At 44.1% G+C, this 14,631-nt stretch overlaps 2 protein-coding genes across 2 annotated transcripts in view; both read left to right on the top strand.

Annotated features, from left to right (window-relative positions):
• The window catches only part of LOC119424942 (alpha-mannosidase 2), an 11,444-nt gene extending 1,133 nt beyond the window's left edge, over window positions 1-10,311 (top strand). Inside the window, exons 3-23 of the mRNA XM_037692462.1 lie at window positions 206-350; window positions 434-521; window positions 684-767; window positions 925-1,052; window positions 1,133-1,306; window positions 1,441-1,627; window positions 2,594-2,771; window positions 2,935-3,125; window positions 3,241-3,438; window positions 6,307-6,421; window positions 6,572-6,639; window positions 6,706-6,871; window positions 6,948-7,184; window positions 7,711-7,839; window positions 7,919-8,033; window positions 8,381-8,514; window positions 8,772-8,913; window positions 8,980-9,113; window positions 9,316-9,510; window positions 9,686-9,796; window positions 9,923-10,311. Coding sequence (XP_037548390.1) covers window positions 206-350; window positions 434-521; window positions 684-767; window positions 925-1,052; window positions 1,133-1,306; window positions 1,441-1,627; window positions 2,594-2,771; window positions 2,935-3,125; window positions 3,241-3,438; window positions 6,307-6,421; window positions 6,572-6,639; window positions 6,706-6,871; window positions 6,948-7,184; window positions 7,711-7,839; window positions 7,919-8,033; window positions 8,381-8,514; window positions 8,772-8,913; window positions 8,980-9,113; window positions 9,316-9,510; window positions 9,686-9,796; window positions 9,923-10,087 — 3,084 coding nt within the window. The 3' untranslated portion in view covers window positions 10,088-10,311. The remainder of the gene's footprint in view (window positions 1-205; window positions 351-433; window positions 522-683; window positions 768-924; window positions 1,053-1,132; window positions 1,307-1,440; window positions 1,628-2,593; window positions 2,772-2,934; window positions 3,126-3,240; window positions 3,439-6,306; window positions 6,422-6,571; window positions 6,640-6,705; window positions 6,872-6,947; window positions 7,185-7,710; window positions 7,840-7,918; window positions 8,034-8,380; window positions 8,515-8,771; window positions 8,914-8,979; window positions 9,114-9,315; window positions 9,511-9,685; window positions 9,797-9,922) is intronic.
• A 1,534-nt stretch (window positions 10,312-11,845) lies between these two features.
• LOC119424366 (molybdopterin synthase sulfur carrier subunit) overlaps window positions 11,846-14,631 on the top strand; it is a 15,109-nt gene continuing 12,323 nt past the window's right edge. The window contains exon 1 of the mRNA XM_037691830.1: window positions 11,846-11,959. Coding sequence (XP_037547758.1) covers window positions 11,948-11,959 — 12 coding nt within the window. The 5' untranslated portion in view covers window positions 11,846-11,947. The remainder of the gene's footprint in view (window positions 11,960-14,631) is intronic.

The following is a 14,631-nucleotide window of genomic DNA, read 5'->3' as shown; positions in this document are numbered from 1 at the left end:
GATATTTACCTGTCCATGTTTGTTTGTTTATCTGTTGTGGTTACCTTACTTATTTATTTGTTAGTTGCTGGATGTTTACCTGTTGATGTTTATTTGTCATCTGCTGGATGTTTACCTGTTGTTTGTTTGTCATCTGCTGGATGTTTACCTGTTGATGTTTGTTTGTTAGCTGCTGGATGTTTACCTGTTGATGTTTGTTTGTTAGCTGCTGGATGTTTATGACTTGCTGCCCTTCGACAACCCTGATGGCGGCGTCTGGAAGCAGGGCTTTGACATTAAGTATGACGGCGATGAGTGGGCGGAGCAGCCCTTGGAGTTGTTTCTGGTTCCTCACTCACACAACGACCCTGGTGGGTGGGACTTGTCACATGACTGATGCCCATATGTGTGTCAGGCGTGTTGGGTCTGAACTGACAGCTGCTCTGTGTTTCAGGGTGGCTGAAGACGTTTGACGGATACTACCAGGATCAGACCCGACACATACTAGACAACATGCTCGTGAAGCTTGGCGAGGACAGCAGGTACGATCACTTCCTGTTGACTGAAGGTTCTGCCGCCTCCCGTCGACGGCCTGATTCCCTGTCAGACCTGCTCAGATGATGAGCAGCTGATGGATCACTCTGTCCGATCATGACAAATGGAGACAAATGGACGGGATTATTGATCACAGTTCTGTTGGGCAGGAGGAAGATGATCTGGGCTGAAGTGAGTTATTTCTCCAAATGGTGGAGCGACATCGATGATCAGAAGAGAGCGATGGTGAAACGGTGAAAACACCACCCAAACAAACCAAATCAACTGTTTAATTTGAATACATTTCAGAGCTGAAGGTTAAATCAGATTAAACCACACAGAGTTGAACTGTCGCTGCTCGCTAATATGGTTTCTGCTTCCTGTTTGTAACGGTGTGATCTGGTTGGTCAGCCTGGTGGAGGCGGGGCAGCTGGAGCTGGTGACAGGCGGTTGGGTGATGGCGGATGAAGCCAACTCTCATTACTTCGCTCTGCTGGACCAGCTGATGGAGGGCCACCAGTGGCTGCAGACTCACCTGGGTGCTCACCTGTCCCCCTCACATGTCTCCACTCACCGGCCCCGCCCACCAGCAGCTCTGACACTGAATGTTTGCTCACAGGAGTCAAGCCGAGCAGCGGCTGGGCCATCGATCCCTTTGGCCACTCTCCCTCCATGACCTACCTGCTGAAAGGGGCGGGGCTTATCAATATGGTGGTCCAGAGGGTTCACTACGCTGTGAAGAAGCACTTTGCCCAGCAGCAGACGCTGGAATTTCTATGGCGACAGAGCTGGGGTGAGCTTTCAGGTTTTCAGGATTGCTTAAATTTTCAGAAGGAAGAAATGAAATGAGTCGATGAGAAAAACACAAGAATCTTTAAAATCAATCAGCTGATGGTTGTTTAACTCCTCCCACTTCCTGTGCTGCAGACTCTTCCTCCCGCAGTGACATCTTGTGTCACATGATGCCTTTCTACAGCTATGACGTCCCACACACGTGCGGTCCGAACCCGGCCGTCTGCTGCCAGTTTGACTTCCACCGCCTGCCGGGGGGGCGTGTCTTCTGTCCATGGAGAATCCCGCCTCAGCCAATCACAGACCAGAACGTCCAGGACAGGTGAGCATGGGGACGGGTCACTTTCTTTGTAGTTATGGCAGAACCAGGCTCCTATTTTGAAGATTATCTACAAGCTTTTTTTGAAAGTCCAGGTTCAGTTCTCTTCCTGTTTCCTGCCTCTGACTGAATCCTCCTCGTCATTCCCCGATCTGTTACGAACCCGATCCGTAGTGTAGCTCATTTGCGCATGCGCTGAAAGCAATACTTCTGGGTCGCACGGATCGCCGTTGAATATGTAAGATTAAGGAAAATGTACTAGTATAATTCAGTTTATGAATAAGAACTGTCTTAATTTACTTAGAAAAGTATGTGCTGTATCTCTGCCGATTTTCATGTTGCTTATTTTACACCACTCGTATTTCTGTTAAAATCATTGACATATTTACGTCATGGTTCAAATGATACGCAGCTTCACCACTGAGCGGCGCTGTTTCACCATGGAAATTATTCATTCTGTATCTTGCAGGGTTTCTCTCATTCAGTCCAGGCTGGGGGTCAGGTCGAATGCGTCACATATCATCTTAACCAGTGATTTATAATGGAAATACGAGTGGCATAAATTAGCTAGATGAAGATCGGTGGAGATAGAGCACGTAATTTTCTAAGTAAATTAAAACGGTTTTTATTCATAAACGGCGTTCCGTGCCATCCAGAAGTACACTACGGATCGTGCTTCCGTGACAGATCGGGGAATGACGCTCCTGAACATCTAAGATCTGATTAGAGATGACATGTAGGATATGGGGGTGGCCATGATGTGTAATGTAGCAGAAAGGGGAGGGGCCAGCCCTGTGGGCAGGTAGATGGACTGCCTAAAAAGTAACCCTCAAACAGTGGCTTATGGTTGATTGGCATAAATCCTCATGTTAAAGAAATTAAAAATGTGTTTCTTTGATTTAACTGAACAAAACTGATTTTGAGTGTCCAGTTGATCCGAGGGTCCTGATCAGTCTGTGGTTCCCTCAGAGCTCTGGTTCTGTTGGATCAGTATCGCCAGAAGTCTCGTCTCTTCCGCTCTTCAGTTCTTCTCGTTCCTCTGGGTGACGACTTTCGTTACGTGGAGTCCAGAGAATGGGACGCTCAGTTCAGCAACTACCAGAAACTCTTTGATTACTTCGACCGGCACCCAGAGCTGCACATCAAGGTGAGCTCCAGGGGCACCTGGAGGGGCGGGGCTTACATTCATCAAGGTTTAGATTGATAGGTTACCAAACTGCAGTTAGAAAGAACTTGATCTGTGACCTTTATCATCCTGTAAACACTCAGCGGAGGTTATCTCACCACTCTTCTTTTGCGGTCCGTTTCAGGCCCGGTTCGGGACTCTGGCTGATTACTTTGCTGCTCTTCATCGGCGACTGAGCTCCACGGGAACATCTCTGCCGACGCTCCGTGGAGACTTCTTCACGTATGCTGACCGAGACGATCACTACTGGAGCGGCTACTTTACATCCCGACCGTTCTACAAACGTCTGGACAGAACCCTGGAGTCCACGCTCAGGTCAGCTCAGTGGGCGTGTCCCTACATCAGTGGGCGTGTCTCTACCTTAAGGGGCGTGTCCCTACCTCAGCCGGTGTGTCCTACCTGTGTCCTAAATGTCTCCTCTGTTCCACAGAGCAGCTGAAATCCTATTTAGCATCACATTGGCTGAAATACGCCGTTTTCGTGGCGACAGTCACATGTTTGAAGGTTTTCCAGCGCGTGAACACTTCCAGCATCTGACCACTGGGAGGCGGAGCTTGGGGCTGTTCCAGCACCATGATGCCGTCACCGGGACCGCCCGCGACCCTGTGGTGATTGATTATGGAACCAGGTGGCTACTTCCTGTTAGACAACCTTTTAGCATGTTGGTTAAGAAAGATTCAGCTTAGCTGTGGAGCTTTAACTCAGTTAGCATGTTTAAACTGAAGCCAAGTCAGATTCTTTAGGGATTAAAGTTAAAAAAAATGTGTGTGTGTGTGTGTGTGTGTGTGTGTGTGTGTGTGTGTGTGTGTGCTGTTGAGTCACATTCAGATTTAAAATAAACATAAGACTTCTCTGAAACTCTAAATAACAAGGAAAACAAACTGTCAGAGCACATAAGGTAACATTTAAAGCAGGGGTCACCAACCTTTTTGGAACTGAGAGCTACTTCAGTGGACCGAGTGACACGAAGGGCTTCTTGTTTGATCCAAACAAATTTGCATGGTTCACCTTTAATTATAGTATTATTACTAATCCATTTATATACTGTACATGTGATTATATGACTGCCTGATCACATCTTAATAGTAAGGACTTCCGCAATATCCTGATGAATGATCAATAATCCAGGTAGAAAAATCCAAAAAAGTTCAATCTGGTCCTCTGGACATTCAAAAAAACAAAACAAAAATATGTAGAAACGTTTCGTCTCTCATCCTTTGACTTTTTGACTTTGCTTTGTTTTGTTTTGTTGTTTTTTTGAATGTCCAGAGGACCAGATTGAACTTTTTTGGACTTCCGCAATGATTATCAGTAAGGATTTAGCATGGCAGATATGATCAATTATTATTGATAATTGGTGATTAGAACTCAATCAAGAACTTGAGCCCTCAGTTTGAATCCTGTTTTAGGCTCTTCTGTGGGACTGTAACTAGTCCCTAGCTGAGACTGGGAGTGTGGATGGTTGTTTGTCTTTGTCTGTGTCTCTGCGGTGGACAGGAGACCTGTCCTGGGTGTCTTTGTGATGGACAGGAGACCTGTCCTGGGTGTCTTTGTGATGGACAGGAGACCTGTTCAGGGTGTCCCCTGCCTTCATACAAAAGCAGCTGAGATGGGCTCCAGTCCCAACAAGGGGGCATAATGGATGACGTACTATAACAGAAAACTGATATTTAAACATAAAACACTATTTCTTTTATGTTGGTCTCAATCAGTAACATTTGAAATTCAGTGTATTTTATAAATTAACAGTTTTGTAGGAATGAACACATTTGTATCATTCGTTTAAAATATGCTTTTTACTGTTAACTTCTGTAACATTTTATAAGAACCTAATAACGGTGAAATTTTCCAATCAAGCCCTGTTTGCACTAACTGTTGTTAGTAACACTTCAGAAGAACTACAACTGAACGGTCACTTTAGTACTGATCTTCAGATCGGCAGCATTTTTAACTAACCATAACATATTTTACTCTTTTTAAATAAATTATTTTTCACATATTTCATCATTGCTTTACACCCCCCCCCCCCCCCCCCCAAGACCTCCCCATCTGAAAATGCCTCATGAAAAACGCCTCCATCTGCCTTTAACACTCACATTCTGCCTGTTGTGAGCCACCAGGGGGGTACTGGTAGTTAGCATTGAAGCTAGCGTGTTAGCTGGTGAAGTGTCGCTCCACGCTGTGCTTTGGTGTCACCACAGCCCACTAATGAGACACAGACACACTTGTCTTTGACAACTGTAAAAAGACCTCTTCCTCACAGTCACTGTGAAAATGTTTTCTTACGTTTTTCTGCCATTTTCCCCTCTGGGAGGTAAAAATAGCTTGTATCTGCACCACTGCAGACATGGCAGTAGCCGTCTGCAGCTGCACATGATTCCCAACTTTTACCCCAGGCAAGGTTGCTAAGCTGTAAACGCAAAACTATTTCTTTTAAAAGTTTTTATTAATTATTTTCATTTCAAATCTAAATCCTTGCAAATGTTATTTCTTAAATTTAAAAATATAATTAATCATGATTTTTAGGTGGTGCTCCTTGATGAGTGCTATTTTTAGAACATGCGCCGCGGGCGACTCGAGGTCCCTGCGGGCGACCAGGTGCCCACGAGCACCGCATTGGTGACCTCTGATTTAAAGAGTAAGATAAAAGGTAAAGGTTATAATCTGTTTAAACTCTACTTATTTCAGAGTTTACATTTCTTTCACTGGTAAACGGATATTAGCATGTGAGCGATGTTGAAGTAAAAGTTCCAACCAGTGGTGTTTTGTTGGCATGCTCATGTTATAATGTGATTAATACTAACTTTTTATTTATTTCTTTTATAAAAAGTTGTTTGGAACTGTAGGACCTGTGTAGCCACTTTAGCATTAGCTTGTTTTGTCTCATTTCCCTCCCATGCTCTCTGTTTAAGGATGGCATCGCTGCAGAAATTGCTCAGAGGTAATGTGTCCATCGATGTGAGCGGTTAGCATGTAGCATTAGCATCTCATCCCAGCCATTCATTTAGAGCCATCATCTAACAATCTCCATCATTCCCATTTTTATCATGTGGTTAGCATGTTGTTAGCCTGTTGCTAGCACATTTTTAGCCTCTTGTTGGCACGTTATGAGCTTGCTGTTAGCATGTTGTTAGCCTGTTGCTAGCAGTTGTTAGCACATTGTTAGCCTGTTGTTAGCACGTTGTGAGCCTGCTGTTAGCACGTTGTGAGCCTGTTGTTAGCCTGTTGCTAGCACATTGTTAGTCTGTTGTTACCAAGTTGCTAGCATGTTGTTAGCTTGCTGTTAGTCTGTTGTTACCAAGTTGCTAGCATGTTGTTAGCTTGCTGTTAGTCTGTTGTTAGCAAATTGTTAGCGCACTCTTAGCCTGCTGTTAGCATGTTTTATTGTTGTGAAGTTGTGGTTTGTTAGGTCATGAAAAAAATCACACTTGTAATTTTTAACAGTTGATTTTTGAACGAAACGCTGAGATTCTTTGACTCTTTCTTTCTTTTACAGATTGTTTCATGCCATCCTGAACCTGCGGCAGGTCATACAGAGCTCCGCCCACTGGCTGCTCCTGTTGGACAAGAGCCAGTACCACTACGACCAATCAAAACCCTTCCTGCACACGGTGACCTTTGACCTCAGTACCTGTTATGTTTCAGATTTAGATTTTACATTAGAAGTTTTCAGTGTGGACTCACCTGTGCTCACCTGTGTTAACCTATGAAGTGTTTTTGTAGTCTAGAAATGGTAAACTGATTCTGTGATGATTTTCTAGGACGAGGTGATCTCAGCGCAGGATGCTCTGCCTCAGAAGACGACGCTCGTACTCAGTGACAATCCCAGGTAAAGAGTTGTGTCCTGAACACTTATCAGGTGGTTGCTGGTATTGAATATTGCTTTTTGTTGCAGGTTGGTTGTCTTTAACCCCACAGAGCAGCTCCGTACCTCCGTCATCAGTGTTGTTGTCGATTCTCCAGACGCTCGTGTAGTTGATGCAGAAACTGGTCAGCCAATGGCTGCACAGATCTCTGCGGTGTGGGCGGAGCCAAGCAGAGTGTCTGCAGAGGCCTTCCAGGTGAAGACTGGATCAATGATTGATTTACTAATCAGCACAGATTGTTTTTATGCCTTCTGTTTGTTTCTTTGTCAAGCTCTCCTTCATTGCTGAACTTCCACCTCTGTCCCTGGTCGTGTATCATGTGACCAAAGCCTCTCCTGGCTCCACCCCCAGGGCCCGCTACAACATTCATCGTCATGGCAGCTCACTGACCATACAGTCTGAGCACTTCCAGGTGTCTCCTCTGGAAGGAAAGGAGGTCAACACCCCTCTGACTCTGAGCAACAAGCACCTTCAGATATGGAGCTCCCCCGACACTGGCCTTCTACAGGTCTGACCCTTCAAAATAAAAGCTTGAGTCACCTGGTGTTCAGGAACTTATAAAACCTTCATACAAATGTAGAAAAATTTTGGACTCATTGAGTAAAAGTGCCAAAAGAGTTAAAGGGGAGTGGTGGTGCAGAGGTTAGAAAAGATGGGCCTGTGATCGGAAGGTGGCAGGTTTGACTCCCCGGACCGACGACATCAAAATGTGGGTGGAAAAAGTGAAGCACCTATACCTGCCTCCACCCTTCTTTGTCCTACTCTGGGCCGTTGAGCAAGGCCCGTAACCCCCACCATCTGCTCCCAAACAGGTCTTGCTTGAAAATGAGTCCTTGTGACTCAATGAGACTTCCTGGATAAATAAAGGTTAAATAAATAAAATACAGACACTACAAAATAAATGTATTAATTTAAAGTTTAAATTTAAAATGTTTTATTTTTAAATTGAATTGTTTTGTTAGTCAGAATATTTGATCAAATGTTCAGTTTTAATCATCCACATCTTGACAAAATGTGTCGATTTTGAAATTTAGAAGGTCCGCCTTCAGTCCGGTCTGGTTCGTCAGGTCCAGGTCCAGTTCTTTTGGTACGGAACCAGAAGCTCAGCGAACAAAGACAAGAGTGGAGCGTACCTGTTCCTGCCGGGGGAGGAGGGGCCTCAGGTGAGGGATTATTCAGAGCAGGACGTTTTCTCTGTTTTATGATTCATTGTGTCTTACCCACCCCACCACCCCCCTTCAGCCCTACTCATCCTCTGAGCCCCCACTGGTCCGGGTCACTAGAGGTCCGGTCTTCTCTGCCATCACTTCCTGCTACAAACACTTCACACACACGGTCCAGCTCTTCCACCTGGACGGTAACAAGATTTTCTTCTTCGTTTGCCTCATTAAAATGTTAAAAGTTCAGTTGTGTGCCCTGAGTTCTGCCTGTCAGGTTCTGCCTGCAGAGAGAACTCGGGGCTCAAAGTCTAAACGTTACAGATTTAATTTTGTTTTGATTAAAGTTTACTTTCAGTTGTTTCCGTCTTTTCTTCTGTTCATATTTAATTTAAAACAAAGGAATGCTGTTTTCAGATGAGTAAAGTTTTACCATTTGTTTCTGTTGTCACTGGTTGTGTTTGTTTAGGAAGACAAATATGTTCCTGGAAGTTTTGCTCTTTATGTAAAATACTTTCAAAATAAAAGTCTTGTTTTTCTGTCCCAGGGCATGCTGGGAAATCTCTGGAGGTTTTCAACGTAGTGGACATCAGGTCAGAGGTCAACCGGGAGCTTGTTATGAGATTTGTCAGTGACGTTGTCAGTGGCAACCGTTTCTACAGCGACCTCAATGGTTTCCAGGTTTTTACTCCATTATTTGTTTGTCAGCGTTTATTTTGACATGCTTATGAACGTCCAATCAGATGCTTCCCTTACTGTGATGTCACATTCTGATAAAACCATGAAACTGTTTATTGATCATTTGTAGATTGATTGTTTGACAGCTTGTTAATTAGTTTTCGATCAAATGTTAAATATTGGCAGGCTGATCTTCGGCTTATATTCAGCTAATGATCAGCTGACCTTGGGCTGACGAGCCTTCTGATTGGTCGTTGCAGATGCAGCAGCGGCGGACCCTGGAGAAGCTCCCCCTGCAGGCCAACTTTTACCCGATGAGTTCTTCTTCGTTCCTCCAGGACTCCAGGAGCCGCCTGACGCTACTGTCGGCTCAGAGTCAGGCCGTGGCCTCGCTGCACTCAGGTGAGGCCTCGTCTGTACCTGAGCAGGTGTCTCACCTCTTTACTTGACTCATCTCTACCTGAGCAGGTGAACTGGAGGTGGTGCTGGACCGGCGGCTGCAGCAGGATGATAACCGTGGCCTCGGTCAGGGCGTCACCGACAACAAGCTGACAGCGAGTCTCTACCACCTGTTGCTGGAGGAGCGCCAGGGTGGGGCTCAGGTGAGGGGGTGGAGTTGCTGTCTTCAGATAGATGATGTCAAGACTTGTGCTGTAATGCTGCATCCTGTTACCACGGTTACCTGCATAACACTGGGGGGGAGGGGGGGGGACCACCTGTGATGGAAACCTGCAGGTGGACCTGGATGTAGTTTTGTGGTTTTATTTCCTCACTCAGATCTACCCGTTTTCTCTCTGATGACAGGAAGTGGGAGGAGCCTCAATAGAGCACCTGTCTCTGCTCGCCCACCTAACCTCTCTATCGCTCTGCCACCCGCCAATCACCATGGTCGCTCCAAGTGACAGCCAGCAGCCGAAGCTCCGCCCCTTCCTGCCCCTGCACTCGTCTTTGCCATGTGACATCCACCTGCTGAACCTGAGGACGCTGGAGGACCCACAGGTGAGTGCTGAGGTCACTTCCTGTAGTCGGGTATTGATGTGAGCAGCTGATGGATCACTTCAACACATTCTGTTGAGAGGAACTGGGTCGGTTCTGGTCCAGTCTGATATATAGGTCCTACTGGGTCTATACCAGTCTTCTTTAATTGAAACAATAAATGTCTGTTTGTAAACAGGAAGTAGGAAGTCCATCACAGGAAGTGGCTCTCCTCCTCCACAGGAAGGGATTTGACTGTAGCTCCGTCCCCAGTCCTCAGCCTTCATGCACATGGAGCGTGCACGAGGAGGTGATCTGATATTTACATTTTAGTGGTTTTTTTTTAGTTTTTAAAGTTCCGTCATCAGAAACAGATTTCTACTTTTTTGTTTTTCTAAAATGACTTGTTTGTTTTTGTTTATTTATTTGTCTTTAGGTGGACCTGGAGGGCCTCTTCGCTCCTCTTCGGTTCCGTTCGCTCCGACGTTCGGGCCTCACTCTGCTGCGTGACCACGATGAGCCAGGCTCCGCCCACCAGCAGCGACACGTTGCTCGGCTGCGTCCGATGGAGATCAATGCGTTCCGAGTTCAGATGGACTGAACAGATGGAGCTCCAAACAACGTCAGATTGCAGCCAGAAGGTTTAAGCTGTTACACTTCAGACAGGAAGCAGGAGGTCAGGTTTTCACAATAAAACCATCAGAGGCCAGATTTTCATACACAAATAAAACACTGAAGCTCTCGTTGCTACGGCAACACAATAGGACCAATCGACCAGTGAATGTGCGTTTCCATGGCAACGCTCTGTTACTGTACTACTTGTAAATGTGGGGATTTATTGGATGTTTCTACTGATTCTTATGCTGGTGAAAAAGGGAATTCTGGGAAATGTAGTCCAATTTTATTCTGAGAGTTTCTATATTTTCTGTAAACTGGTGATACTAAGAAATGTGAACGTTTTTCTGTGAAATTCTATGAAAATTTTTTATTTTTTTGGTAAAAATCTGGTAAAATAGAAAATAAATTGTTTGAATGAACCTGCAGGTGTTTTATTTTGGAGACGGGAAGTGACGTCTTAATGATTAGAAATTGACACTTTTATTTTGTACAGGAAGTCAGGGACTTCCTTTTTTTTTTGTTAGCTGGCTTGAAAACATCTGTTTGACTGTCAGCAAAATATCTGATAACCAGTCAGCCACAGCCGCCCTGAATGAAAAGAAAAGCTTGGTATGGTTAAGACCGTTAACTGATGAGAGTTTACAATTGGACAGATAATGTAGCCACTCCCCTTCACAAGATTTAGTGAAGAAACGTTACTTCAGTTTCAGACAGAATACTTAACATCTAAATCCAGTTACTACGAACACAGTGAAAGGGCTGGGCGTTTACTCGCACATCAGCTCAGGCGACATTCAGCTAACCAAACCATTCCAACAATAAATAACGACCAAGGAGCTGAATGTCACAATAATGCTGGAGTTAATAGATGTTTTAGTAAATTGTACCAATCATTGTTTATGAGTCATCAGCTAACCAATTACAGGACTTTAAGGATGTCAAACTTCCTTCAGTGGGTCTTGATCTGGCCAAAGATTTGGAGAAAGTTCTCTGTAGCTGAGATAAATTTTGCGATCAACAATATGCAAAATGGGCAGTCCCAGAGCCAGATGGATTTCAAATTGAGTTTTTAAAGACCTTTTCAAATTTGTTCTCACCTTTATTCAGGGGTGTAGTCTACATTTTTGTAGTGGATATTGTCACACCAGAGGTGTTTACCCAAAGAACGGACTGAAGGATAACAGACTCAGAATGATAATAAGTGATTTATTTTACAGCGATAATAACAGTCTCTATATGCAGGTGCTACTCACTGGGAATCCCTGGAAGGGAAGATTAGAGACTCATTTAAATTCAATTCAGTTTATTTCTATAGCGCAAAATCACAACAAAGTTGTCTCAGGGCACTTTACAGAAACATTCACATAAAAGCCAATTAGTAAAGTTCTCTATCTAAGGAATCCAGCAGACAAGTTGAATCTGGGCTTCGTTGCAGTCTCCCATCCTGAGCAAGTACAGTGGCAACAGTGGAAAGAAAAAACTCCCTTTGAACAGGAAGAAACCTCCAGCAGAACCAGGTTCAGGACAAGTGTCCATCTGCTTTGACCGGCTGGTTGAGAGGACAGGAAGGAGAGACAGACGAACACAGAATGGCTGGTCCAGGTATAGGTCCAGGTGTACCTGAAAGACAAAAAAAAAAAAAAACATGTTAAGGATAGAAAAAATAATTACAAATACGAAACAGGTTGAGCAGGAAGTACACCTGTTTTACAGCACGTGGCGCTGTGAAAACTTTCTACATGAAACGGCGAAGAAGAACCAGAAAGTGTCTGTCGGGTGTAAACAGAAGCTTCAGTCCACTCGTGGCTTCCTCGGGCGTTTGCTGACAGCTGCAGGTGGATTCATGACGGCTCAGGTGAGTTTCACCTGCAGGAAAATGTCTACCAGACTCAGTGCAGATTCCGTCTGATTTTAGCTGCTCTGGGTTGGTCAGAATTACAGAAGCTCCCGAACAGATCCATAAAAACCGGATAAAAACTGGTGAACAGATGAGTGAGTTGTAGCCGAACTGCAAACGAACCCAAGAGGGTTCAGGTGATTTAGTCCTTTATGAGTCCATGCTCACCTGGTGGTGTTAACACCGGAAATATTTAAATCCGTGTGTTTTCAAACGGAAGTTCTGAATGAGATGAGCGCGCGTTTGCCCGGAACGCAAACAGGAGACATAAGAATTCGTGCTGAGCGCGAGGAGTGGTGGATCAGATCACACTCACGTGGACAGAGGCACATGGGTATGGAGAGCCATCTGGATCAGACACGCGTGAATATTTCTCGTGCCTTTGACGCGTAAACTACGTGTTAACACATGTTAACTACACATGAAGAGGCAAATTTGCGCTTTAAAATAAAACGTAAACAACGTGCGAACATCACGTAAAGTATGTGTTGCGTACGCGTTGTTAACACGTAGTTTATGCGTTAATTACGCATGAACATTTAAACATATGTCTGACTTGTTAACACCCACTTTACTTGTTAAAGCAAAGTTTACAATGCGTTGATCTGCAGCTCAGTTTTATTAAGACAAGTTTGAGAAAACTTAAAGAAAAAGTCAACAAATTACAGAGTCAACGAAGTAACAAGTTACTAAATCCATCCATTATTGTTTACCCGCTTCTTCCACTTTTGGGTCACGGGGCTGGTGCCCATGTCTAACAATTACTGCGAGGGGCGGGGTACACCCTGGACAGGTCTCCAGTCCATCACAGGGCCACATAGAGACAAACGAGACAAACAACCATTCACTCTCTCATTCACACCTAAGGACAATTTAGAGTTACCAATCAGCCTAACATGCATGTTTTTGGTCTGTGGGAGGAAACCGGAGTACCCGGAGAAAACCCACGCATGCACGGAGAGAACATGCAAACTCCACCCAGAAAGGCCCCTGGACCGGGATTTGAACCGGGAACCTGCTCTCTGACAGGCAGCAGCTCTACCAGTTGCGCCACCGAATCATCAAAGTGAAAAGTTACCAAGTCAACAACGTGTTACCAAATCATTGAGGTGATAAGTTAACAAGTCAACGACACGACAAGTTACCAAATCATTGAGGTGATAAGTTAACAAGTCAACGACACGGCAAGTTACCAAATCATGAAGTTGACGTGTTACCAAGTCAACAATGTGGCAAGTTACCAAATCATTGAGGTGACAAGTTACCAAGTCATTGAAGTGACAAGTTACCAAGTCATTGAAGTGACAAGTTATCAAATCATTGAGGTGACAAGTTAACAAGTCAACGAGGTGACAAGTTACCAAGTCATTGAAGTGACAAGTTACCAAGTCATTGAAGTGACAAGTTACCAAGTCATTGAAGTGACAAGTTACTAAGTCAAGGACTTGGAAAGTTACCAAATCATCGAAGTGGCAAGTAACCAAGTCAACGAGTTGCCAAGTTTCCATGTCAACAAGGTGACAAGTTTCCAAGTTAATTAGTTAACAAGTTACCAAGTCAACAAAGAATTGAACCAAGGAGCTAGTTTCCTCTGAATAATTACTTTCTTTTGGGGTGGCTGTGGCTGAGTGGTTAGAGTAGTCGTCCTCCAATGCGAGAGTTGGGGGTTCGAATCCACCAGCAGTCACATGTTGAAGTGTCCCTGGGCAAGACACTGAACCCCTCATAGCCTCTGATGCGTGTCCCATCGGAGTATGAATGTGATCTAAAAGCACTGATTAGTCTCTTTAGAATGATTTGTTCAATTAGCTTTGTAGAGATCTAGTAGAGTGCTGTATGAACGGGTAAATGAGGCACAGATTGTTGTGTAAAGAGCTTTGAGTATCTTGAAATAAGATAGAAAGGCGCTATATAAGTACAGTCCATTTACCATTTACCATTCTTTTTCAGCAGAGCATTTTTATTGAGCGAAGTTTGTAAAGAAGTTGTAAATTTATCAATCAGATCATCTAAGTCTATGCTCTGTACTGCATTACTCTGCAAGACAGAGGTAAATATCAATGGAAAAGATTATTTTAATTTGGTTACAGCATTCTCTGAGAAACACCTGCTATAATGAAATTTACTCTCAGTGGCTGTGTAGACATTTAATGTAAACTCAAAGGTTATTAAAAATGATCGGACAGAACAGGATTTTGAGGATGTACATGTATTACTTAGTCCTTAATCTCTGGCCATATGTCAGAACTAGGTGAAGAGTGTGATGATGAGATTGAGTAGATGTGTGGACATTTTGGGTTAAACCAGTTTACTCTATTAAATTATTAAAGGCTATGCTTAAGCTATCACTTTCAGCATCTACATGAATTGAATTTAAACCCCCCATTAAACCCCCCATTATTATGACTAACAGTATTCAGTAATATCCTGATGCATGCTCAATAATCCAGGTAGAAAAATCCAAAAAAGTTCAATCTGGTCCTCTGGACATTCAAAAAAACAAAAAAATAAAACAAAGCAAAAAAATGTAGAAACGTTTCGTCTCTCATCCAAGAGACTTCCTCAGTCTGAGGTGCTGTATTCAGCTCAGTCTCTTAAATAGCACCTTCTCAGAGTGGATCAACCAGTTT

This window comes from Nematolebias whitei, chromosome 18, assembly GCF_014905685.2.
Source record: "Nematolebias whitei isolate Nwh7 chromosome 18, NemWhi1, whole genome shotgun sequence".
NCBI classification, from domain to species: Eukaryota; Metazoa; Chordata; class Actinopteri; order Cyprinodontiformes; family Rivulidae; genus Nematolebias; species Nematolebias whitei.
Note: the sequence above shows the minus strand (reverse complement) of the source record. Positions and strands in the feature narration are given on the sequence as shown.